Source organism: Microcaecilia unicolor, chromosome 1, assembly GCF_901765095.1.
Source record: "Microcaecilia unicolor chromosome 1, aMicUni1.1, whole genome shotgun sequence".
Lineage (NCBI taxonomy): Eukaryota > Metazoa > Chordata > Amphibia > Gymnophiona > Siphonopidae > Microcaecilia > Microcaecilia unicolor.
In genome coordinates this window covers 6,464,863-6,491,386 of record NC_044031.1, presented here as the reverse complement: position 1 = coordinate 6,491,386, position 26,524 = coordinate 6,464,863, and the positions used below count along the sequence as shown (strand labels likewise).

Sequence of the window (26,524 nt, the reverse complement as noted above, 5' to 3'; positions counted from 1 at the left end):
ATAGGCAGGGATGGACAGTGGTGCTATGATGGTGGACTGGTTGTATTACATGTTAGCTGACTCCGGTCAGTGTAATGCGCCAAAAAACTGAGCAACCATCACCATATTTAGTTTTTGAATTGCTAGTTGATGCAATATATAAAAACATTTTTGAGGTTTCTGAATATTTGTTTTCATAGAAGATAATAGAATCCAAACAAGATTATAAGCCAGTATATTTTAATGATTAAAGTTTACCTGCCAAACCCTTGACTATTCTTCTAATATTTGGAGATCCCTTCTCATTGTTTCTACTCCCTCCAGAGCATCCACTCTATTGGCTTTCTTTGTGTCATTCACAAAAAGACAAACCTTTCTTTCCATCCCTTCAACAATATCTCTCACAAATACATTAAACAGAATCAGCTCCAGCACTGATCCCAAAGGAACTCCACTTTCTGAGAAGAGGACATCTCTGTGGGTAAGTGACATTATTTTATTCTGAGCTTGGTAACTTAAAAATTAGGGTTTAAGAGAGAATTGTAGGATATTGATAAACACAATTAGAATTTTTAAATAAAAAAAACAGGCAAGCAAACTTTATTAGCTAGTCTCCATACCCTTTTCCCCATAGTTTTAAAACTTGACGTTTCTGCCACAGCATTAACAGATAGTCTCTAGAAGGCACAGAAGGGCCCAGTTTATTATTAGAAAATAATAATAAAAGAGAGGGAAGCAAGTATTATTAACTAGTTCCCATACTGTACAATCCCTTTTCCCTATAGTTTCAAACTGAAAATTTCTCTAGAGGTAGAAACTTAACAGCCAAGAGTATAAAAAGGATAGTAGCAAGGCTTGAACTGTCCTAAAAGAAAGTTATTCTCTGTTCTTGCCTGCTGGAGAGGTAGCACTGCAGTTGACCTGAATTAGGTGTTAATTAAGGTTTGAGGAAGTAGAATAGTTGCTAAGGTTACTAAGGGCAATTTGATTAGTGGCCTGGCTTCAAAGGGTTTGTTTGAAATATTCTCCTTAGCAGTGCTTTTTTTGTGCCGGCACGCGCCGGTACAGCGTACTGGCACCTTTTTTCTGAGGTCCCGCTCCCGCGCTCCATTCGTCCCGCTCCCGCTCGCGATTCTCCTCGCTCCCCTACACTGCCCTTCATGCCAGCAATTCTCTCCCCCCTGCCCTGCCCAGCACGTCCCCTCTCTCCCCTGCCCTCCCCTCTCCAAGTCGCAGCGAAGCGAACGGGTCCGGAAGTGAAGGCAGCAATGCTCACTGGTTCGCAGGCAGCCAGGTTCGTCTCCTCTCATGTCGCTTTCCTCTCAGCATGTCCCGCCTTCGAGGGCGGGATGCGCTGAGAGGGAAGCAACGCAAGAGGAGACGAACCTGCCTGCGAACCAGTGAGCATTGCTGCCTTCACTTCCGGACCCGTTCGCTTTGCTGCGACTTGGAGAGGGGAGGGCAGGGGAGAGAGGGGACATGCTGGGCAGGGCAGGGGAGAGAGAATTGCTGGCATGGAGAGGAGGGCAGGGGGAGAGGAGACATGCTGGACATGGGCAGGGGAGAAAGGAGAATTGCTGGACATGAAGGGGAGGGCAGGGGGAGAGGAGACATGCTGGACATGGGCAGGGGAGAGAAGAGAATTGCTGGGCATGGATGATGGGAGGGCAGGGGAGGGAGGCGACATGCTGGGCATGGAGGGCAGGGGAAGGGAGAGAGAATTGTATGAGTGTGTGAGGGTGCGGTGTGTGTGCAGGTTGTTGATGTGTGTCTTTTTTTGTTTTGTTTTGTTTTTTGCTTGGGGGTTGGGGGATGTGCTGTGCTGTGCTGGCAAAGTGAGTTGGATTGGTGTGTGGCTTTGAGGGTGTGTTTCTGTTGTATTGTGTGTGTGTGGTTTTGTCTGTCAAGGAGGTTTGTGGAGGGGGGACTTTCTGTTGGTGAAATGTAAATGTGGTTGTAGGGGGGTCAGCCTTTGTTGAGTGTTGTTTTTTTTTCCATGTTTTTTTTTTGTGTTGTGCTGAGGCAGCAGTGTTGTTTTAGATGGGCGGAAGGTAGAGGAGCACGTTCTTTGTCTGTCGGTATTTTTTGGCCGTTTCAGGGCTGCTGTAGGCAGTGGTGTGCTGGAGCAGGCTCTCACAGGCTCGCAAGAGCCGGTTGTTAAGTTTTTAAGAATTTTGGGAGCCGGTTGTTAAAGTAGGGCCCTCCATGGCTACTTTAACAACTGGCTCCCAAAATGTGGGCTTGGGCCCCCTGCTGAGTTCTCTTTTACTTTGCTGGTGGGGATGCTGAGCCCTGCCAGCCAAGTAAATAGACTGCTGCTGCTCCCCACTCCTTGTTTCAAGCTCTGGGCAACAGGCTGGGACTTCTCGAGCATGTGAGAGAAGTTCCAGCATGCTGCTCAGAGTAAGACGTTGGAAGTGGTGGCAGTCTATTTATTGGCTGCCAACAAAGGTATGCCTATCAAGCCTTCACCAAGGGAGGGAGGAGAGAGAGGCAAGTGTTGCTCCACCCCCCCCCCCCCCATTACTATTTACTACTACTATTTAGCATTTCTATAGCACTACAAGGCATACGCAGCGCTGCACAAACATAGAAGAAAGACAGTCCCTGCTCAAAGAGCTTACAATCTAATAGACAAAAAATAAATAAAGTAAGCAAATCAAATCAATTAATGTGAACGGGAAGGAAGAGAGGAGGGTAGGTGGAGGCGAGTGGTTACAAGTGGTTACGAGTCAAAAGCAATGTTAAAGAGGTGGGCTTTCAGTCTAGATTTAAAGGTGGCCAAGGATGGGGCAAGACGTAGGGGCTCAGGAAGTTTATTCCAGGCGTAGGGTGCAGCGAGACAGAAGGCGCGGTCTGGAGTTGGCAGTAGTGGAGAAGGGAACAGATAAGAAGGATTTATCCATGGAGCGGAGTGCACGGGAAGGGGTGTAGGGAAGGACGAGAGTGGAGAGATACTGGGGAGCAGCAGAGTGAGTACATTTATAGGTTAGTAGAAGAAGTTTGAACAGGATGCGAAAACGGATAGGGAGCCAGTGAAGGGTCTTGAGGAGAGGGGTAATATGAGTAAAGCGACCCTGGCGGAAGATGAGACGGGCAGCAGAGTTTTGAACCGACTGGAGAGGGGAGAGGTGACTAAGTGGGAGGCCAGCAAGAAGCAGATTGCAGTAGTCTAAACGGCCACCCCTGGCCCTTCCAACTGCAGAGCTGGCTACGTCTGGAGAAAGAGCCTGTTGTTAAAAATTTACCAGCACACCCCTGGCTGTAGGGAAATGCTGGAAGAGAAATGTGCTGTTGGAAGCAGCGCCATCTTTTTCCATTGGGCTGGGGTTCTGGGCATCCTGGAGGTGGGTGACGGCTTGCCTGAGGACGGGGATGGTTGTTTTAAGTTGGCGGAAGGGAGAAGAGCACGGTCTCGGGCCGTCGGGGGGTGATACGGTATGTTTGGTACATTTCAGGCCGGCTGCAGGGGAATGCTGGAACATTTATACGCTGCAGGAATCAGCGCCGTCTTTTTCCGGGTGCTCGGGAAATCCCCGAGGTGGGAGACAGCTTGCCTGAGGCTGGGGATGGTTGGGCACGTCCTTGGCCGCTTCGGCAAAAGGGGAAGAGGAAGGGGGTGGGGAGTTACCTGCAGCCACCTGAGAAACCATGTATTCTTTGTTTGTTTTGTATTATTAGTTTGCATTTCTGTTGAAGAAAGAGTGGATGCCTTTCGAATGATGGAGGTGGTGCGTCGGTGTGTGGTTGTTTTGTTAGTTTGGCAGCCAGTCTCCAGCGATTCCTAGGCAGGGAAGGAGTACTCCTCCCCCTTCCTTGGTCGCTGTTTGCTGCTGGCTGGGTCGCGGGTAATCCTTCCAGCTGGGCCGCAGCTTGTCCTGTTTGCCCACGTCCCAGATGGTGACGGGCACGTTGTTTTCCGGCTCCTCTGACTCCATGTCAAGCGATCCCAAATATAGTCTGTGCTATAGGCACTCTGGCACTCTTCAGTACTGGCATTAGGCATTTAAAATTTACCTTTCCCACCCCGGTCTATTTTTGCACATACCCACAGCAGGAATAGTCTTCTCTCGTTCCAGCGGTGGTTCTGTGCTCTCCGTGCTGCACAGATAATGAGCCATTCTGCTGGGGAATGCTCCTCCCTTATTGTCACGTAGTTTCCTCTGATTGGTCCGTCTTACGTTGCCTAGTGTTGCCTGGGAACGGTGTTGTGTTTCAGAATGTTGAGGTTGTTTTTTCTGATTGGTCCGTCATGCGAGGGCGGGGCAGAGAGACATGGTCAGTGTTGTGGCTTCACCACCATGAATCCATGAACCCTTCAGTGAGTGACTGAGTGACTTCAGAACGTTGTCTTCAGAATGTTGAGGGTGAGTTTTATTATAGTAAGATAATATTTTCAATAATGTCTGTTTATATGCGTCATGGCTGGTATAAGGGGTGTGGTTAATGTGGGTGTGGCTATAATAGGGGTGGGGCCATATGTGGTGACCCCGCCCGCAATGAGTACCGGCACCTTTTTTTCCCCACAAAAAAAGCACTGCTCCTTAGAATCCAAACTATATAGACAGGAAAGGTCCCACTGAACTTTCTTTCTGAGAAGTTCTGAAAGAAGAGGACATCTCTGTGGGTAAGTGACATTATTTTATTCTGAGCTTGGTAACATAAAGATTAGGGTTTAAAAGAGGAACTGTAGGGAAGTCGTCCCATCCCCTTTATCATTTTCGTTGCCCTTCTCTGTACCTTTTCTAATTCCACTATATCTTTTTTGAGCCCTTGTGCTGATCTGGAGACCAGCGGTCAGAAATCCAATGCTTCACCTGCAGTGACCACCATTCCCCAGCGGTTGAGCCCCTAGGTTCATATGGCCAGCAGGACTTGGAAGTGGGATGAGAGCAGGATTCAGGATATGACAGAGATGGGCAACTAACCAGCAGAGGTCAGGTCCAGGCACAGAGTCAGGGCAGGCAGCAATCCAGTAGAAATCAGGTCCAGGCACAGAGTCAGGGCAGGCAGCAATCCAGTAGAAGTCAGGTCCAGGCACAGAGTCAGGGCAGGCAGCAATCCAGTAGAAGTCAGGTCCAGGCACAGAGTCAAAACCAGGTAAAACAGGAGTAGTCACAATAGGAATGCACCTGATACCAGAAAGAAGTAGCTGAGGCAAAGAGAGGAGAGAAACTCCTAGTTTTAAATGAAGGCGCCTGATATCAGAGTAGGCGTGCCCAAAGTGTAGGCCGTGAGGTTTACAACATCCAGGGAATTCTATCTAGGATTAAAATGTGCCTTCATTTAATGGAGTCCTGGGCCACTGAATTCAGGCTAAAATTAAATCAGGAGAAGACTACATTTTTGGTAATACACCAGAGCAGGCCATTTTGCAGCATGCCATAGTTTAAAGGGCTCCATAAAGACCAAATACCACAATGCTGCCATTTCAGCCAGCTTACTGGGTCTTATTTCTCTTTAAATGGCAACATTATTCCAAAGTATTACATCGAACGATTCCAGTAAATGTATAGGAATAGTGTTGCGAAGCCTGTTGAAAGAGGAAATTGTGGCTGAAATAACAGGGAATAAATGATCCCAATACTTAGCTTCACTATTGGTATTGGACAAGATATAGAGAGGTAAGGGGTGTAGTAAGTCCCTTTTCAAAGAAAAACCATGTAGAGTTGTGAGTGGTGGAATTCGAATTATCCCCATATGCGGTCAGTGGCTGAGCAGTTTGGGGAGGCTAAAGTGGGCAGAGCCAGGCCCAAGTCCTTAATTGCCTAAAAGCATACAGAAAGGTCAGCAAAATTGTTGCAGATGATGCCTTTTGTTAAATTTAGATATTAAGAAAGGGGAAAGGAAAAGGGGACTTGATATACTGCCTTTCTGTGGTTTTTGCAACTACATTCAAACAGGTTTATATAGTATATACTGGCACTTATTTGTACCTGGGCAACAGAGGGTTAGGTGACTTGTCCAAGGTCATGAGGAGCTGCAATGGGAACTGAACCCACTAGGCTAGAAGTAGAGGAGGATCCACTGGAGTATACACTAAAGGTACGCTGGGAGAGATAAGAAGAAAACCAGGAAAGAACAGAGCCCTGAAATCCAAGTGAGGACAGCGTATCCAGGAGTAGGCTGTGATCAACAGTGTCAAAAGCAGCAGTTAGATCGAGAAGGATGAGGCTAGACCTTTGGATCTGGCCAGGAACAGATCATTGGAGACCATAGCAAGCACTGTTTCAGTTGAATGAAGGGGGCGAAAGCCAGATTGAAATGGATCAAGAATAGCTTGAGATGAAAGAAAGTCAAGGCAACGGTGGTAAACAGCACGTTCAAGTATCTTGGATAGGAAAGGGAGGAGGGAGATGGGGCGATAGTTGGAAGGACAGATAGGGTCCAATGAAGGTTTTTTTAAGGAGTGGTGTGACTATGGCATGTTTGAAGGCATCAGGATCAGTCGCAGTGGACAGTGAAAGATTGAGGATATGACAGATAAACGGGATGACAGTAGGAGAGATAGTGTTAAGTAGATGGGTGGGAATAGGATCAGAGGAACAGGTAGTTAGTTTCGAGGAGGAAAGAAGATGTGTAGTTTCCTCTTCAGTGATTTCAGAAAAGGAAGAAAAGGAGGCAGGGGTTGGAGGGTTGAGAGGATGGACTAAGGGAAGGAGAGGTGGAGGTGACCTGGTTGAGAATTCAAGTTTAATCTTGTGAACCTTATCATGAAAGTACTCAGCCAGAGTCTGGGGAGAAAGTGAAGGGGGAGTTGGAGGTGAAGGCACTTTGAGGAGAGAGTTCAGTGTAGCAAAGAGACGCTGAGGGTTTGAACCAAGAGAGTTTGTCAACTGGATGTAATAGTCCTGTTTGGTAAGTGAAAGATCACACTGGAAGGAGGTCAGCAAGAATTTGAAATGTATGAAGTCAGCATGGACACGGGATTTCAGCCAAAGGCGTTCGGCAGAGCGGGCACAGGAACATAGGTAGCGGATTCTAGAGGTCAGCCAAGGCTGGGGTTTAGTATGTTTTACAGAACGGGGAATGGGAGGAGCGAGAGTATCCAGAGCAGAGGAGAGAATAGTATAGTATTATAGGAAGAGACAGCCTCATTGACAGACTTGGATAACGTGGAGGGGCATAATCAAACATGGGCAGCCATCTCTAAGGGCGCCCATCTCTAAGGGCGAAATAGGGAAGGGGCGGAACCGAGCGTATTATCAAAAAAGATGGGCGCCCATCTTTCATTTCGATAATACGGTCGGAGTCGCCCAAATCCCAACATTTAGGTCGACATTAGAGATGGGCGCCCCCGGTTTTTGGCCATAATGGAAACCAAGAGCACCCATCTCAAAAACGCCCAAATCCAAGGCATTTGGTCGTGGGAGGGGCCAGCATTCGTAGTGCACTGGCCCCCCTCACATGCCAGGACACCAACCGGGCACCCTAGGGGGCACTGCAGTGGACTTCATTAATTGCTTCCAGGTACATAGCTCCCTTCCCTTGGGTGCTGAGCCCCCCAAATCCCCCCCAAAACCCACTCCCCAACTGTACCAACTGTATACCACTACCATAGCCCTTATGGGTGAAGGGGGGCACCTACATGTGGGTACAGTGGGTTTCGGGTGGGTTTTAGAGGGCTCACATTTACCACCACAAGTGTAACAGGTGGGGGGGGGGGGGATGGGCCTGGGTCCGCCTACCTGAAGTGAACTGCACCCACTAAAAACTGCTCCAGGGACCTGCATACTGCTGTCAAGGAGCTGGGTATGACATTTGAGGCTGGCATATAGGCTGGCAAAAAATGTTAATTTTTTTTTTTAGGGTGGGAGGGGGTTGGTGACCACTGGGGGAGTAAGGGTTGGTTATCCCCGATTGCCTCCGGTGGTCATCTGGTCAGTTCGGGCACCTTTTTGAGGCTTGGTCTTGAAAATAAATGGACCAAGTAAAACCGGCCAAATGTTTGTCAGGGCCACCCTTCTTTTTTCCATTCTCTGCCGAGGACACCCATCTCTTAATCACGCCCCTGTCCCGTCTTTGCTATGCCTCCGACACGCCCCCTTAAACTTTGGACGCTCCGGCGATGGACTGCAGTTGAGGGCGTCCAAAATTGGCTTTCGATTATGCCGATTTGGCCAGCCTTAGGAGAAGGACGCCCATCTCCCGATTTGTGTCAGAAGATGGGCGCCCTTCTCCTTCGAAAATAAGCAGGATAGTGGTAGAGAAGAGATTTGAAACACTGGAGGACAAAGTAGAAGGAGATTCCTAAATGTATTGGTTAAGATTGGACAGGACTGGGGAGGAGGGTGTTTAAGTGTGAAAGTTATCAGATGATGGTCAGAGAGGGGAAGAGTTGAGGCACGGCAAGTGGAGAGTGAGCAGTTTGAGAAGAGGATAAGATCAAGACAATGGCCATTCTGGTGAGTGGGGGCAGTGGAGCATAGTTGAAGATTGAAAGAGGATGTTAAAGCAAGAAACTGAGAAGCATAAGAGTCAGAGGGATCATTAGCATGAATGTTAAAATCCCCAAGAATGAGGGAAGGAGATGAAGGTTCAAGAAAGAAGGAAAGCCAGGCATAGGAGCCCCGTATAAGAGGCTTGGGGACTTGGATGCCACTTTGGGCCCCAGCCCAGCTTCTGATGTCAGTGTGGGTATTGGCTCCAGCCTTGTTCCTGTCACTACATGGATTTGTCAGGAGGTCAAGGACGTTGTGGGTTCCCTCAGGGAAGGGTTCCCTTTGAATCTTGCTCCTCTTGCTGCATCCAAGATCCTGATTCTGTCCAGCGGGGATTCGAAAAAGCTTCCGGTCTACAAGCCCCGCTCCTGTCTTCAAGTGTTGGACTTCCTTGTTGCTTCCAGTCCAGCGATCCATGTTTGGGTTTTGAAATCCATCCAGAGGTTTCACCACAGTTACCCCTGGACACCTGAACTCTCGGTGGAGACCGGGGAGGGGGTCTTGAGGGGAAGATACTGTCACGTCTGTGGTCGTGACCACCCTCAGACTTACCTTATTTCTTGGGGTCAGCATCTGTGCTGGCTTCTGTCTGTTTCTGTGTTAGTCTTGTCTCTGCCTCTGTGTGCTGATTGCTCCACTAGACCTCACCTGTGTGGGCTATGCCTCTCTGAGGAGCCAGCATCTAAGATGGCTCCCACTTGTTTTGTTCCAGCTTCCAAGATGGCTCCTGCTTGCCCTTCCCGTGTGTTCACTTCCTATGGGTTCCAAGCCTATCCTTGGTGTGAGTGTGTTCCCTGCTCCTGTCCTGCAGTAGGTGACATTATCAGTGAGAGCCTTCATAAGGAAGTGCTGTGCTGGCATTCAGGGCCTTTGCATAGTAAGTAAGTGTGTTATGCCAAAAGGCCGTGAGGTTAGTGAGAGCACTGTGTTGCGCTGCTACTTAGCCTTTCTCTGGGGCTCTTGCTCATCTGCTATTTGTGTCTGTGGACTGCCAGTCCTTCTGTGTGGGTGCTGCCCTTCTGCTTTGTGTCTGTGGACTTATAGTCCTTCCGTGTGGGCTTTTGCCCTTCTATTTTGTGTCTGTGGACTGCTAGTCCTTTCTTTGCCTTGCTCTGTGTTTGGAGCTGCTGAAGCTTCAGCCCAGACTCTGTTAGCTCCTGTTTTTTCCTCTGCCCGCTGCCTGCCCAAAGACTCTGTTAGCTCCTGGTTTTTTCCTCTGCCCGCTACCTGCCCAAAGACTCTGTTTGCTCCTAGTTTATTTTATTGTCCGCTGCCTGCCCAAAGACTCTGTTTGCTCCTGGTTTATTCTATTATCCGCTGCCTGCCCTAAGACTCTGTTGGCTCCTGGTTTATTCTATTGTCCGCTGCCTGCCCAAAGACTCTGCTAGTTCCTGGTTACTTCTTCTGTCTGCTCTGCCAAGCTTGCTTGTATATCCCAAGTCCTGTTTCTGCCAAGCTTGCTTGTATACCAAGTCCTGTTTCTGCCTAGCTTGCTTGTATTTCCTGAGCCCTGCTTCTGTCTAGCTAGTGTGTATATCCTGAGTGTATTTCCTGAATCCTGTCTCTGTCTAGCTAGTGTGTATATCCTGAGTGTATATCCTGAATCCTGTCTCTGCCTAGCCTTTGTGTACGTCTTGTCCCCTTGGTCTGTCTTGTGTTTCTGGTTTAGTGGCTGCATGCAGCTTTCAGTCCGAGTCTAGTATTTAGCCTAGTCTCCCTCATGTACCCCGGACCCAGGGTGGGTCCTCTGGATCTTCAGTTCCTGCCGTATCCTGCAAGTCCTGCCGGCCACCCGCACTCCGGAGCGCAACTCCGGAGGAACGGTGGTCAAGCGCAGGTGAAGTTGTTCCTGTTCTGCCTGTTCTAGTTGCCTGCCTCAGTACTACTCCAGTCCAGAGTTCCAGTCCTGCTCTTCTGTGTATCCAGTTCCAGGGTGGTCTTGCCTGCCACTGCTGCTCCTCGGCAGTGGCCCAAGGGCTCACGTATTCCGGTTCTGCCTCGAGAACCCGACACCTAAATGTTGAGATTTGGGCGTCCCTGACTGTATTATCAAAACAAAAGATGGACTCCCATCTTGTTTAGATAATACGGGTTTCCATGCCCCTTCGCGGGGACGTCCTGCGAGGACATCCTCAGGAAAACTTGGGCACCCCGTTCGATTATGCCCCTCCAGGTGTCCTTAAATAAAAATCAGACAAAAGATTGCAAATTAATACTGTCAAGTACTAAGCATGATGATGTAAATAGGAACAACAAACATAGTTTGAAATGTCTATATGCGAATGCCAGAAACCTAAGAAATAAGGTGGTAGAGTTAGAATATGTTGCAGTAAATTAAAAATTAGATATAATCGGCTCTCTGACACCTGGTGGAAGGAGAATAACCAGTGGGACACTGTCATACCAGGGTACAAATTGTATCGTAGTGATAGGGTGGATCGAATTGGTGGAGGGGTAGCATTGTATATTAACGAGAGCCTTGAATCAAATAGATTGAAAATTCTGCAGGAAACAAAACACTTATTGGAATCACTGTGGATTGAAATTCCATGTGTAAAGGGGAAAAGGATAGTGATAGGAGTGTACTACCGTCTGCCTGGCCAGGATGAACAGATGGATGTAGAAATGTTATTGGAAATTAGGGAGGCTAAAAAACTGGGCAACACAATAATAATGGATGATTTCAATTACCCCAATATTGACTGGGTAAATGTAATATCAGGGCATGCTTGGGAGGTTAAATTCCTTGACGAAATCAAGGACTGCTTTATGGAGCAGCTGGTACAGGAGCCAAAAAGAAAAGTAAAAAATTCTAGACTTAGTCCTTAGTGGAGTGCATGATCTAGTGTGGGAGGTAATGGTGCTGGGGCCGCTTGATAACAGTGAACCTAATATGATCAGATTTGATATTAGCTTTAGGGTAAGTATTTATTTATTTATTTGTAGCATTTGTATCCCACATTTTCTCACCTATTTGCAGGCTCAATGTGGCTTACATTATGCCATGATGGCGATTGCCATTTCCGGGTAAAGAATTTCAAATGGTAATATATTTAGTTGTATACATACATGGTAAACAGGCAGTGGTGTGCTGGTAAATTTTTAACAACAGGCTCTCTCCCCGGTCCACCTCTGCGCCCCCCCCACGTCCACCCTTGCGCCCCCCACCCCTGTCCACCTCTGCGCCGCCCCAAAATTGCAGAGCTGGCTATAGCCGGGGGGGGGGGGGGGGGGCGGCAATGCATTACTCTCTCCAGGAAAAAAAAATTAAATGATCCCAGGTTCCAATCTAATTCATGTTTAATGTGGAATAAAATGTCAAACCTCCACCAGTGTCATGGGATCTCCACGTCGTTCTCACCCAGCTGATGAAACCTCCTTTTTGAGGCACTGAATTCCTGCCATCTGAAGTACTTGACCTGGAAGGTCATTTTCTTGGTGGCGGTTACTTCAGCTCGTAGAGTCAGTGAGCTTCAAGCCTTAGTAGTGCATGCTCCTTATCTCAAGTTTCATCACAACAGAGTAGTCCTCTGCACTCACCCTAAGTTCTTGCCGAAGGTGGTGTCGGAGTTCCATCTGAACCAGTCAATTGTCTTGCCAACATTTTTTCCCCGTCCTCATACCCGCCCTGCTGAATGTCAGTTGCACACCTTGGACTGCAAGAGAGCATTGGCCTTTTACATGGAGCGGACAAGCCCCTTCAGACAGTCCACCCAAATGTTTGTTTCTTTTGATCCCAATAGGAGGGGAGTCGCTGTCGGGAAACGCACCATTTCCAATTGGCTAGCAGATTGCATTTCCTTCACTTATGCCCAAGCGTCGATGGCTCACTTGAAGTCAGCCACTATTGAAGAGATTTGCAAGGCTGCGACGTGGTCATCGGTCGACACATTCACATCTCATTACTGCCTTCAGTAGGATAGCCGACGCGACAGTCAGTTTGGGCAGTCGGTGCTGCAGAACCTGTTTGGGGTTTAGAATCCAACTCCACCCCCATAGGCCCGTTTTATTCTGTTCCAGGCTACACTCTCAGTTAGTTGTTCTGGTTTAGGTCAATCTTTGTTATGTCCTCGCTGTTGCAAGGCCCAATTGACCTTTCTTTATTGTTTTGAGTGAGCCTGGGTGCTAGGGATACCCCACATGTGAGAACAAGCAGTCTGCTTGTCCTCGGAGAAAGCGAAGGTACTTACCTGTAGCAGGTATTCTCCGAGGACAGCAGGCTGATTGTTCCTACCATCCCACCCACCCACTTCCCCTTTGGTGTTGTGTTCTTCTCTACTAGCTTTATCATATAACTGAGCGGGGTCTCTCGCGCATGGGCGGGAAGACGGCTGCACATGCGCAGTGGGCGTGCCCCGCGCGCCGAAAGCCCCCGCAAAGTTCTGTTAATTTTTTGCTTGAAAAATTGCCGTTCCTCAGCCTGCCGTGTATGCCGACCCACATGTGAGAACAATCAGCCTGCTGTCCTTGGAGAATACCTGCTACAGGTATCTTCGCTTTACACAGTGATGCCTCTAGGCAGTTTATATAAAATACATTTAAAAATAAAAATACAAAATAAGCAGAGAAAACTCAACAGTTTACAGAGTTTCCATTGAATGAGATGTGCCACCTTGCTATGCCTTTGTGTATAAAACTTTTCTGCCACTAGCATTTCACAGCCAGCTATGAGATGTCGATTGTACCATTTTTTTCTGTACTCACTGTGAACCATCTAGTCCATAGTTTTCAGTTCTCCTCTCCTTAACCATTCGTGTGCCTGGGCTTGAACCCTGTACATTTCCTGGAGTAACACTTATCTTTCCCATTGCATTTGTACATTCCGAAAGAAGGCTTTACCACACTCAGTGCATGTACATGGTTTCATTCCTGAATGGCTTCTGCACCGTAAAGTATACTTTCTAGCTGAAGCCTTTACCACACTTACGCCCCTGTTTACAAAGCCGAGCTAGTGGCTACCGGTGTAGTAATACCGACACAGCCCATTCACTTTGAATGGGCTGGATCTGTAAACAGGGGGGGGGTATACTTATTAAATAACATATGATTGGGTATTTTGATTATCTTCAGGATATTTAATTACATATCAAAAAAATGTGGATTAAATATTTAAAAAAAACATGGATTACATATCAAATATTATTTTTTTCAAACAATACATTGTATATTTTCATAATGGTCTACGTATTTCAATGTATTTTTAATACCCTTTGAAATTGTCATAATTATTGAATAACATATATTTATCACTTCAATAACGTTTGTATCACACATATATATATTTATACATGTTTCATTATATGTACATACATAGGATTCATTTTCATTTTTATTCTTTATCTTTATTTTTCAATTTTTACCTCTTATCATTAATTTTCACATCATTATTTTGATCCATCTTTATTTCATCATTTTTTATTTCCTCATTATTTTTTATGTATTCACAATTTTAGTATTTCATTTTTCATTTTGTTCCATTATTACATACGCATTTTTAAAATTTTTGTGCATATTTTATCATTTTCCATATATCATGTTTGTTCATCTTTATTATTACTTCTGTTTATTATTATTTTTCCAGTTCAATCACCATATAGTCGTGTTACCCTTGCCTTGGTTTATGGTCTTTCCATTACACGTCACTCCTGTACACTCTCCTTTTTATTTTATTGTTAAACGTTTTTATTGATGACAGTGCAATAAATGACATGCCATTGTCCATGTATACATAACTTTAACAGTATAAATGTTCATCAAAGGGTCATTTTTAACTCCAAACAGATTGCCATCAACTTTTCATTGTATGTTCCCATCCCCTGTCTTTAATATGAGGTTGACTTTATAGCCTATACGCTTTGTTTTGTTAAGAATAGTACAGGAAATTCTATACTCCAAATTGACTCAACAGCGTTTAAATAGTCAAAGTTCCTGCCTCCAGTACATGAAGTTCCATACCATCGCCCACCCTTTAATTATTATTCCCGTTGTTGTGGTCTACAACTTTTATATATTAAAACTGTTCAAACTTATACCTAGTCAGATTTATATGTTAACAACCAGTTTATCATCAGTCTATAGCACTGTAATGTATCAATTAACCCAACACTCAAAGGAACTCCCCCGTGCAATCTTATCTCCCCACCCTCCCCCCTTCCCCCCCCCCCCCCCCCCCCCTCTTTCCTTCTTGTTATTTCCCACGGATTTATATGTGTATGCATAAAGTCATAAATGTGTATCTTTGACTGCTTCCCTATCATAATGTGTTAAGTACAAGACTCCATCCTCTTTGTGTTAGTGCGTCTAACACTATCCCCCAAAGTTTTTGAAAACGCGCCTTGCGGCGGCATGAACCTTTTGCTTCTCTTGCTTCCCATACCATCAATTGATGTGTCTGATTGCGCCAATGCCAATATTCAGGAGGCCTATCTGAAATCCAAGATTGTAATATGCATTTTTTCGCCACCAGACACAATTTACGACATAGAAGTGTCCCATCTGCATTTAAGCCCCGAAATGCTCCTGGGCAATCCAGTATCAATTGCAGGGGAGTACCCGCTATTCTACGTGGTAGTATTGAATTCAAATAATATACTTTCTTTCGCCAGTAACTCTGAATCATTATACAGTCCCAGAACGCATGGTAAAAAGTGTTATCCATAAGATTACATTTCGGGCATTTTGGTGTGAGGATCCCCCCCAATTCGAGACAATTGAACTTGTGTAATATAAGCTCTATGTAATACTGTAAATGCACATTCCCTATAATTGGCTCCAGTTATTAGTCGGGGAATACTTTTAATATAGGCCTCAATATCCCAGTTAGATAAATCTGCTCCCGTATCTGCCTCCCACCGCCGCCGGAGCTGTGTCAACCCCACCCGCGGTGTCAAGGTCCACAGTTTCTTCTGAAGTTGCGAGATTGATGGGGTTTCGTCTGAGATGTCATCAAAAAATTTTTGAATTTTCTCGCCTAATTGAAATTTAAGCGCCTCCACATCCAGGGATTTTATGTAATGCCTAATCTGACCATAACTAAAAATGTACCTCCAGTTTCCCTCCAGTGTGAGTTGTTCTAAAGTTTTTAATTTCCCTTCCTCATCTAAAATCGTTTTCAAACATGTTAGGCCCTTTTCCTCCCATTGCAGGAAGACTGGGTTTTCCAGCCCTGGTGGGAACATCGGGTTTCCCCTTATAGACAACAGTTCTGATATGCTCGGGTTACCCCCCAGTTTCCTTGCCAAACCTGTCCAGGCCGCCCGCAAGGGTGACAAAAGTATACAATGCTTTAACGTCTGTGGCAGGAGGGTGTTATCTGCATGTAATAAGGTAATTAAGTTATAAGGACTAAAATAAGCCTTCTCTAGCTCTAAGGGAGAATATTCATGCGAAGAAAACATCCAATCCCTCATCACCCTTAATAAGCAAGCCAGGTTATAGTACTGCAAATTAGGGAGACCCAATCCTCCCTCACGCCAGGCCCCTAGCAAAAGGTGCATCTTAAGCTTAGCTTTTTTCTTTGCCCAACAGAACCGTCCAACTAACTGATAAAATCGTTTAATATCTTTTTGGAATAAATGCAACGGCAGAACCTGCAGGACATATAACCACCGGGGTAAGATTACCATTCGGATGAGGGCAACCCGGCCTACCAAGGGCACAGGTAATGCTCTCCAGGTGTCCAGCTGATGCTCGGTTTGACTAAGTAGCCTAGTAACATTCAATTTATATATATCCTCTGTCTGAGCTGTCAGGAGGACCCCCAGGTACCGAAAAGAACCGTCTGCCCATCTCAAAGGGAAATCTTCCTTCCAAAGAAGGCGGGTAGTCAGAGGTATAGCCACGGCCTCCGATTTTTCTAGATTAAGCTTAAATCCAGAATATTCTCCAAATTCTGCAAAAACTTCTAGAAAATTGGATAGAGACTGACACGGGTTAGTAAGAATCATTAACAAATCATCGGCGAATGCCGCGATTTTGAACGCCGCCTTCCCAGTCGGTACTCCCCTAATAGTCCTACTAGCAATGATATCTCGGATAAAGGGATCTAAATAAAGGGCAAAAAGTAACGGTGACAGTGGGCATCCTTGCCTGGTTCCCCGGTTAATCTCAAAAGTCTCCGACCATGTTCCATTTACCAAGACCCGTGCTTGAGGAGAGTTATACAAGGCAGAAATTGCTTGCACAAACCAGCCATTGAATCCATATTTATTTAGAACTGCAAATAAAAAGGGCCATTCTACGTGATCAAACGCCTTTTCGGTGTCGAAGCTGATCAATAGTGCTTGCTCCGCAGAGTTCCTTAATGAATCCAATGCCATCAAGATGCTACGCAGGTTTTTAGTGACCGAACGACCCTGAACAAATCCCACTTGTGCGTCGGGGATGAGGTATGGCAATACCCTTCCTAATCTGTTGGCCAGTATTTTTGCAATCATTTTTACCTCAGAATTTAACAGGGATATAGGTCGGTAGGAAGATGACATCATTCCATCTCTGTTCGGTTTGGGTAAAACTACTATCTGGGCCAAATTACTCCTTTTTATTTTAATTTGCTCCATATTAGAGAATAACAAATGGCAGGACGCTCATTAACGTTCATGAAACACACGCGGGCTTTGCTTTTTAAACATACACCTTGTCAAGTAGCACATTCGTCAGGTTCGGGCAGCCGGCAGGGCTTACAGGAAAACCGGAACTGGAACTAGCAAGCAGGAACAACAGGAATCAGGATACAGAAGTGTCCTCAGGCACCTAGGCGAAAGCAAGGCAGACAGGCAGGGAATGTCCGGGTTCCGGCAAAGTCAGGTCTGGCCACAGGCAGAGAGTAGTCAGATTCAGGCAATGGTCAGGTCAAGTAGCAAGACTATGGCTGGAGCTCCAGTAGCAAGGAGTACTGGCAGCGGACAGGACTAGGGCTGAAGCTCCAGAAGCAAAGGAAAGCACACACGGGAAAACCAGAAAGCTAAACACAAGAAAACTAGTAAAGCTGTACACAAGCCAACAAGAAAGCTATGCCCAAGCTAGCTAGTCACAAGCTAGAAACTCACACTGAACTGGACAAGGTAGCAGTGCAGAGAGCACTCTAACAGACCAGGGACTTTAGACGATGCAAAGGCAAAGGCTGCAGTCTCTAAGTGATAAATAAAGCCCTTCAACACCTGAAGAGCAGCTGCAGCCATCAGTCCACAACTATGGAGGCTGTCCAGGCACAAACGAGAGACAAGTCCGGCAGCCTGGAAGAACTGGACCGGACTAGGCTAAAGTCTGGAACGGGTAGGAACAGCAAGACAAACTATGGCAGCCACTGGCTCTGGCCACCAGCGGGTGAGAGAAGCACAAACCAAGGAGCAGGCAGAGCGCACACAGAACATAGAGAGACTTAGAATACCTAGGTGCAGCACAGAGGAGCAAACAGAGCCAGGCTGGAGACAGAGGTAGAGCTAACTCAGGCAGCACCCCCAGGTGCAGGAGAGTGGAGTAATTAGAGCCATGCTGGAAGCAGCCAGCACACAGAAGGAAAACTACTCCAGAAATGATAGGCAGAAGCTAGCTTAGAAGCTGACCCCCAGAAATAAGGTCAGCCTGAGGGTGGTCACGGCCACAGACGTGACACCTATACAGTGTTCAAATTTAATATTTCTCATCTCTTTGTAAATTTTATTTCGATGGTTATTCTGACGTCACTTTCTTTGAGTTTGCCGCCACTTTCTCCTTTTAAGACACTCCTTCGCAGCCCATCTGGCCTTAGCATTTCAATCGTGTTCTCGCAGACTGCAGCGACAGATGGTTCAATTCTCAAACGGTCTTTTTCAAGGTACGTTTTAACTTCCTGACCTTAAATATATATATATTAGGCATCCGTTCTAATATAGCATTGCGTTTCTCGGATTTTGCGGACCAGTTCATTCTTACGTTACTTTATATTTCACACGAGTGAGCAGTAGGCTCGTCACGTTTTTCCTCCTAGATTCTGTTTTTTTCTGCTAGATACTCGTTTTATTTGTATTACATATACACATACATTTGCGGTTGATCATTTTCTAAACTTGCCAGCACTGTTTGGTTTAAAGTACATGTGTGACCATACTTTTTTCTGCTTTTTTGTAGACCATTTTTACGTCTTTGTCTGCAGATTTTTCATTTGTGACTTGAGGTCAGTTCATTTTATTATTATTGTTTTATTTATTTTATTTATTATTTTTTTACTTTTACATTTCACTTCATATTGTTATTATTTTTTTCCGCCGTTTTTATTTTCCACCTGTTTTTTCCCCTCACTATTCTTTTGCAGATTACTTCAAATCATTAATTAATGACCTTGTTTTCAATTTGATCTCAGTTATAAGGTTAGTTCCATTGTTTTTTCTAATGTTTACTTTTAGCTATGCCCCAAAGATACAATCATTTCCATATTTTATACAGTTCTATATATGCACATGTAAAATAACATTCTGATATGATTTATGATATTCATATTATAGAAGCACAAGTGTGAAAGGCCCATTTCAGAGAGGAATGAAACGAGCGCTAGCACCGCTTTCCCCCCCCCCATGTCTGCGCTGCCACTGTCTCCCTCGCCCTCACCAAGTCGCCGCCGCTGCTTCCCCCTCCCAGTGTGGCCAGCAACTGTCTCCATCCACAGAGGCGGCACAGCGGTCCAAAATCTCCAAAATCAGCATCAGGTGTTGTGTATGTGTGCGCGTGCGTGCGTGCGTGGCGAAGGGAGAGGCAGAGATGCAAGTCCCTAGTGTTGCTTTAAATGTAAAGGGAGGGAGTGGTTGACCTTCCCTGCACTCATTTTCTCTGACACTGCAACTGAGAGGAAGCGGGGGGGGGGGGGGGGAGGGGAGGAGGTTCAGCAACACAGTCAGCAGGAGAGCAGCAGATTGGAGCTTGCGCTTTGAGATCCTCAGCCATGCCCTGATGATACAGCAGGGGGGGAGGGGAGCAGATCGCAGCTTGCTGGCTATGTTTCCCGACTCCTTACTCCTGCCTGTGATTTGTGAAACCGGATATCTACACCACCATGCAAAACGGAAATGAGGCTTCATTAGAACGTTGGTGGTGCCTTTTATATATATAGATGGTAATTGGTATGTTTTTGATATATGTGCTACATTTTATATCTTATATATGTTTCTCTTCTTTATAGACATTTCATTTGTTGTTTATAGACTCCTGATGTAGGCCACCTGGCCGAAACACAACATTGTGTCGAGTCATCTTAATGTGAAATTGTTTTATTGTTTTTAGTTTAAATATTAAGAAACATCTTTTGTTTTAATATTCACCTGGTTTTGTTTGGTATCCAGTTTTTTGGACAGCCTGGTTTATATCCCCACCTCTTTTTATTTTCATTTTATGCTCCGTGGGATCTACTGAGTTCTCCACGCACATGGATTCTCTTTAGATTTTAACAAGGGGGTTAATACATATAGGGGTTCCTTTACTACTGGATTTAAGCGCGTGCTAAATGCTAAAATGCACGAGCATTTAACACGCTCTAAATTAGTGCACCTCTAACTAAAGTTTTTTACCACACTCAGTACATACATGTAGTTTCACTCAGGGCAATTTCTCCAGATGAGTTAGTTTCCCACATACCATGACAGGAATGAACCTCACTCCTAGGCCAGGGTACGTGGAGTAGGATCTCAAGTTTACTGCTAACATTCGCTGTAGAACTTCCATCATACTACAGAGAGCTTCCTTTTGGGGTTCATAAAATGTAACATGTACAGGCAGCCTATGCAGGTGTGGTTGGAAATTCTTTTCGATGAAGCCTGTAGCTCTCAACATGATGAAAAATAGGTCTGGATTCTTCTGCCACATTTTCTTGTTCTCGGACTGCATTTGTTCCTGCCTCAGGATCTTCTGTCTCTCTCCATACGATTCACTGGGTAATTGGCTTTTCTGGTGTCTTACATGTCTTCCTTTCCCAGTGAAGCTTTTACCATACTCAGTACCTGTAAATCATTTCAGTCCTGTGTGGGATTTCTGTTGTGTGGTCAGTGTTTGCTTCCTACAAAAGCTTTTGCCATGAATAACATAGAAATCACTTCTCTCCTGTATGGATTCTCTGGTGTTTGGTCAGTGCTCCCTTCTCATCAAAACGTTTCACTGCATGAAAATGGTTTCACTCCTAAATGGTTGTTTTGGTGTCTTATAAGTTTTGCTTTCTGAATGAAACTTTTACCACACTCACTGCATGTAAATGGCTTCTCGCCTGTGTGGATTCTCTGGTGTCTGGTCAGTTTTCCAATTTCACTAAAGTTTTTACCACACTCACTACATGTAAATGGCTTCTCGCCTGTGTGGATTCTCTGGTGTCTGGTCAGTTTTCCCTTTTTACTAAAGCTTTTACCACACTCACTGCATGTAAATGGCTTCTCGCCTGTGTGGATTCTCTGGTGTACGGTCAGTGTTCCCTTATCAATAAAGCTTTTACCACACTCACTGCATGTAAATTGTTTGACTCCTGAATGGATTATCTGGTGTGCGTTGAGTGTTCTCTTCCAAATGAAGCATTTCCCACACTCACTACATTGAAATGGCTTTTCTCCTGTGTGGATTCTCTGATGCATGGTCAGTGCATACTTCTCAGTAAAGCTTTTACCGCACTCACTGCATGTAAACGGCTTCTCACCTGTGTGTCGTCTCTGGTGTATGGTCAGTGTTCCCTTTACGCTAAAGCTTTTACCACACTGACTACAAATAAATGGCTTCTCTCCTGTATGGATTTTCTGGTGTACGACCAGACTTTCCTTGCTACTAAAGCTTTTATCACACTCACTACATTTAAATGGCTTTTCTCCTGTGTGAATTCTCTGATGTCTGGTCAGTGTTTTCTTCTCACTAAAGCTTTTACCACACTCACTACATGTGAACAGCTTCTCTCCTGTATGGATTTTCTGGTGTTTGATCAGTTTTCCCTTTTCACTAAAACTTTTACCACACTGACTACATGTAAACGGCTTTTCACCTGTGTGTTTTCTCTGGTGTAGGGTTAGACTTCCCATTATGCTAAAGCTTTTACCACACTGACTACATGTAAACGGCTTTTCTCGTGTATGGATTTTCTGGTGTGAGATCAGTCTTGTCTTTACAATAAAACTTTTACCACACTCACTACATTTAAATGGCTTTTCTCCTGTGTGGATTCTCTGGTGTATGGTCAGTGTTTTCTTCTCAGTAAAGCTTTTACCACACTCACTACATGTAAACGGCTTCTCACCTGTGTGGATTCTCTGGTGTATGGTTAGTGTTCCCTTTTTACCAAAGCTTTTACCACAGTCACTACATGTAAAAGGCTTCTCTCCTGTATGGATTTTCTGGTGTTTGATCAGTGTTCCCTTTACACTAAAGCTTTTACCACAATCACTACATATAAATGGCTTCTCTCCTGTGTGGATTCTCTGGTGTATGGTGAGTTTTTCCTTTACACTAAAGCTTTTACCACAATCACTACATGCAAATGGCTTTTCTCCTGTGTGGATTCTCTGATGTATGGTCAGTGTTTTCTTCTCAGTAAAGCTTTTACCACACTCACTACATGTAAATGGCTTTTCTCCTGTGTGGATTCTCTGATGTATGGTCAGTGTTTTCTTCTCAGTAAAGCTTTTACCACACTCACTACATGTAAATGGCTTCTCACCTGTGTGGATTGTCTGGTGTATGATCAGACTTCCCATTATGCTAAAGCTTTTACCACACTGATTACATATAAATGGCTTCTTTTCTGTGTGGATTCTCTGGTGTCTGGTCAGTGTTTTCTTCTCAGTATAGCTTTTACCACACTCAGTACAAGTAAATGGCTTTTCACCTGTGTGGATTCTCTGGTGATTCATCAGTGTTCCCTTTGTACTTAAGCTTTTACCACATTCACTACATGAAAACAGATTCACCCCTGTGTGGATTCTCTGATGTCTGGTCAGTGTTTTCTTCTCACTAAAGCTTTTACCACACTCAGTACATGTAAATGGCTTCTCACCTGTGTGGACTCTGTGGTGTCTGGTCAGTGTATTCTTCTCAGTAAAGCTTTTAACACACTCACTATGTGTAAATGGCTCAATGCTGTGGATTCTCTTGTGTGTTGTGAGGTGTTCTTTTTGACTGAAGCTTTTATTACAGTCAGTACAGGTAAATGGGTTCATTCCAGTGTCAGTTTTCGGATGGTCTCGGAGACTGTCTGAAGTGAAGCTTTTACCACACATAGTAAACGTAAATGGTTTCACTACTGAATTAAGTCTCTTGGGCATTGTGAGGTTTCCTTTCCAACAAGCACTTATTCCACTGTCAGCAGAAGTATATAATCTCTCATTTTTCTCGATTTCTTGATATTTTGAGAGTGTTGCCTTCCTGCAAAATATTTTTTCACATTTAGTACAAGTGTCCGATTCCCCAGCAGTTTGAGCTTTTTGGTGATCTATGACTGCTTCCTCTTGACTAAAGCTTTTCTGACATTCAGCACTTGAAACTGAGCTCTGTCCTTGGTGGAAATTTTCTTCCTTGTTGGAGCTTTTCTCACATCCAGGACATGAAGATATTCTCTCATCAGTGATGTTTTTCTTATGTTTTATAATGTCTGCTTTGTTCGTAAAGCTTTTCCCATATTCTGTAAATGTATACATTGTAGTTTCTTTATTAGTTTTCTCATGTTGCATTAGCTTTTTCTTCCTATTGAAACCTTTCCCACATTCAGAACCTGTAAAATGTTTCTCTTTTAGGACTGTTTTCTGTTGTCCTTCTAGTTCTCTCTTTAGACTGACATTTCCCCCATTGTCCGTACATGTAGATGGTCTCTCTTCAGTATCAGATCTAAGAAGTGATTTTAGAACAAAATGATTGCTGAGGAATATCTGACAAATATCACAGGAACAGCTTTGATCTCTCATCTGGTTTCTCTCCTCTTCCCCTGCCTGTTTGAGATTACTGATACTGTTTTCACACAGAGCTGAGCCTCCTGGTGAAGGTTTTTGTTTATTTTGATTCTTTTCCTTTTCTCCCCAGTCAGAACTGGAAGAAGTTTCCTCTTTGTCTCTTTCTGATAACATCTTTTCCCCTTCAGGCTTCTCACTGAGCTTCCAGTTATGTGTCTCTGTATTACTGTTTTTAGGGTCCTCTTTTTCTTAAAAGTAAAAAAAAAGAGCATTGTGTATTATTGTAGGAAAAGACATAAAAACAATCCTACAATCCGAACGTATCACAGGCAAAAAGCAGCAATGATGAGCCAGTAATTATTAAATCGTAAAATGGACAAACAATCCCCCTAAAGCCACCTTGATAAACTTTTTTTTATACATTTTTAAGGGAGGGGGTTGTGGGGTGCTATGTGTTTTTTATTCTTAGTTATTTGTGTTTATCTTTAGGGGGTTTGTTTGTCCATTTTACAATTTATAATTCTACCCCTGAATGCCGAAACATGTTGAGCTGACGAACTAATAGAAAAAGTACTTTGGACTTAGATTTTCCACTACTTATAAGGCTGTTTTGATTCCTTAAAGGATTTTAAGAAATAATTACTGGCTTCTCATTGCTGGTTTGTTATTGTAGGAGAACAATTTAACAAGTTTAAGGGTCATAGGGTTGCCATGTGGAAATCAGCACTACTGTCCGGCATACACAGAGTTTGCCATGTGCCATTTTCCACGTCAGAAAACATTTTTTCTATTTTGTAACGTGGGCCTGTGGTGTAGGCGCGTCCGGCGGTAATTGCACACTGACCAATTACCGCTGCGTTAAAATGTGAACCCGCTCAGGCATTAAATGGCTGCATGCAGATTTCTGTTTTAGCAGACGGCTATTTAGGCCTCCATTTAAAACAAAGGCAATTCCACACGCCCACACTACCAAGCGCCACTTACATGTGCGGAGGAGTGGCCTAGTGGTCAGGGTGGTGGACTTTGGTCCTGAGGAACTGAGTAACTGAGTTCGATTCCCGGCACAGGCAGCTCCTTGTGACTCTGGGCAAGTCACTTAACCCTCCATTGCCCCATGGAAGCCGCATTGAGCCTGCCATGAGTGGGAAAGCGCGGGGTACAAATGTAATACACAGACCCCTTTACATTCCCTCGAAGCAGAAAATACAACATATCCATGCTGACGATTACCAGAGATGCAGATAGAACAGATGATGTCACTCAAGCTGATATTTAAAAGCTCCTTGTTGGTCTTCCCACATCGATATAACAGCCATCAGAGTCTTGATCCTGTCTCCAATGGTGGCCAGTCTGGTCACAAGTGCCTGGCAGAGCCCAAAAAGTAGATCTATTTCTCATGGTTCATTTTTCACAGACGAGCAATGGCTCTGCGAAGTCTACCTGACTAAAAATGTTTTTATGGCTTTTCCTCTTTTGAACTCTTCTATCGTATTTCCTTTGACCACATCCTCTGGTACAACGAACAGCTTAATTATGCACTGCAGGTAAAACAACCTTTCTACGTTCTCTTAGGCTTCCGTGGCAGGCGTCATGTTGTGGTTGTTCGGGTCTTGCCTTGTCTGAGTAAACGTAATCAATGTTTCATTTATTGTACTGTGATTTTCTTTTTTTTAATATTACAGAGAATGAAGAACCAGAAAATAAAATAAAACAATGAACAATGGCCACAATAATATACAAAAAAGAACGTGTGCATCACCATGTATAATACATATTCTCCGAGGACAAGCAGGCTGATATTCTCACATGTGGGTGATGTCACGTCGGCCTCGGACTCGGGCTGCTCTTTCTGAGCTTTTGGCCCCATCCGATGATGGCTCATCTGATGATGATGATGGGCTTGGAGTTTTCTCTGCCGAGGACTCTCTAGGTCTTCCATCTGGTTCAACTCCCTCACCTCAGAAGCATCACCATGTATAATATATATTATATCTTAAATAAAGTTTAACCTGAAGATACAAGAAATTCAGTCTTTATATTCAACTTGAGTTTGAAGGCAAAAAGAGTCTAGAAGAGCCCAGATCTTTGAGGTCGATTTGACCCTACAATGTTTGTAGGCTAACAGGGTTTCATATTTTCTAATTATACGTATATAGCTCCACCATTCATTAAAACATACGTAAATTAAGAGTTGTTTTTACAATTACAAATTATAAAGTGAGTAGCTACAGCTAACATTAAATCAAATAATTTCTGCTCAGAAATTGGGACATTAATATCTGAGTGAGAGGAACTCAAAATTACAATCTTGTAGGTAATGATGGGAATCGTAGGTAGGTGAAATATAAGAAGAATATGAGACCATATTAGATTCCAATAAGCTCTTACATTTTTACAGAAGAAAATCATATGAGATAAATTACCATTATTATCATGACATGACCAACAATTTGAGGAAGCCGAGTTTTTGGTAATCTTTGCCAAGCGTATGGGTGTCCAATAAGCATAATAAAAAAAGAAGATTGAGATATACCAGCAGACTTTGTAGGACAGAGAGTCAAAATTCGATGATGATAGGTTGAGTTCACGTTTCCATAGTTCTACTGAGGTTTCACATAGATTATCTGTTTCTTGAAGTATTCTGTAGAGCATTGAAGGTTTTTTTTTGGTCCCAAAATTACATTTTGAGAAAGGGAGAAAAATGCAGAAGAGGTTGAAGAGAGAGAGTTGGATGCTTGAAACGAAGAAGTATTGTGTTCAGTTTTGGAGGCCGTATCTTGCTAAAGATGTAAGAAGACTGGAAGCTGTGCAAAGAAAAGCTGCAAAAATGGTATGGAATTTGCATTGCAAACCGTACAAGCCGTACGAGGAGAGACTTGCTGACCTGAACATGTATACTTTGGAAGAAAGGAGAAACAGGGGTGACATGATACAGACGTTCAAATATTTGAAAGGTATTAATCCGCAAACGAACCTTTTACGGAGATGGGAAGGTGGTAGAACTAGAGGACATGAATTGAGGTTGAAGGGGGGCAGACTCAGGAGTAATGTCAGGAAGTATTTTTTCACGGAAAGGGTGGTAGATACATGGAATGCCTTCCTGCGGGAGGTGGTGGAGATGAAAACAATATTGGAATTCAAAACTGCGTGGGATAAACACAAAGGAATCCTGTTTAGAAGGAATGAATCTACGGAATCTTAGCAAAGATTGGGTGGCGACGCTGA

General features: G+C 44.4%; 2 protein-coding genes across 3 annotated transcripts in view; both read right to left on the bottom strand.

The window, feature by feature from the left end:
- The window catches only part of LOC115462435 (oocyte zinc finger protein XlCOF6-like), a 127,617-nt gene that overhangs the window by 28,185 nt on the left and 72,908 nt on the right, over positions 1-26,524 (bottom strand). The gene's annotated exons all lie outside the window — the stretch shown is intronic.
- On the bottom strand, positions 20,483-23,510 carry LOC115462423 (oocyte zinc finger protein XlCOF6-like). Its single transcript, XM_030192438.1, has 2 exons — positions 21,655-23,510; positions 20,483-21,402 (listed from the first exon to the last, which is right to left on the bottom strand). Exons 1-2 carry the CDS (start codon positions 23,471-23,473, stop codon positions 20,528-20,530), a joined length of 2,694 nt encoding a protein of 897 aa, XP_030048298.1. The 5' UTR covers positions 23,474-23,510; the 3' UTR covers positions 20,483-20,527.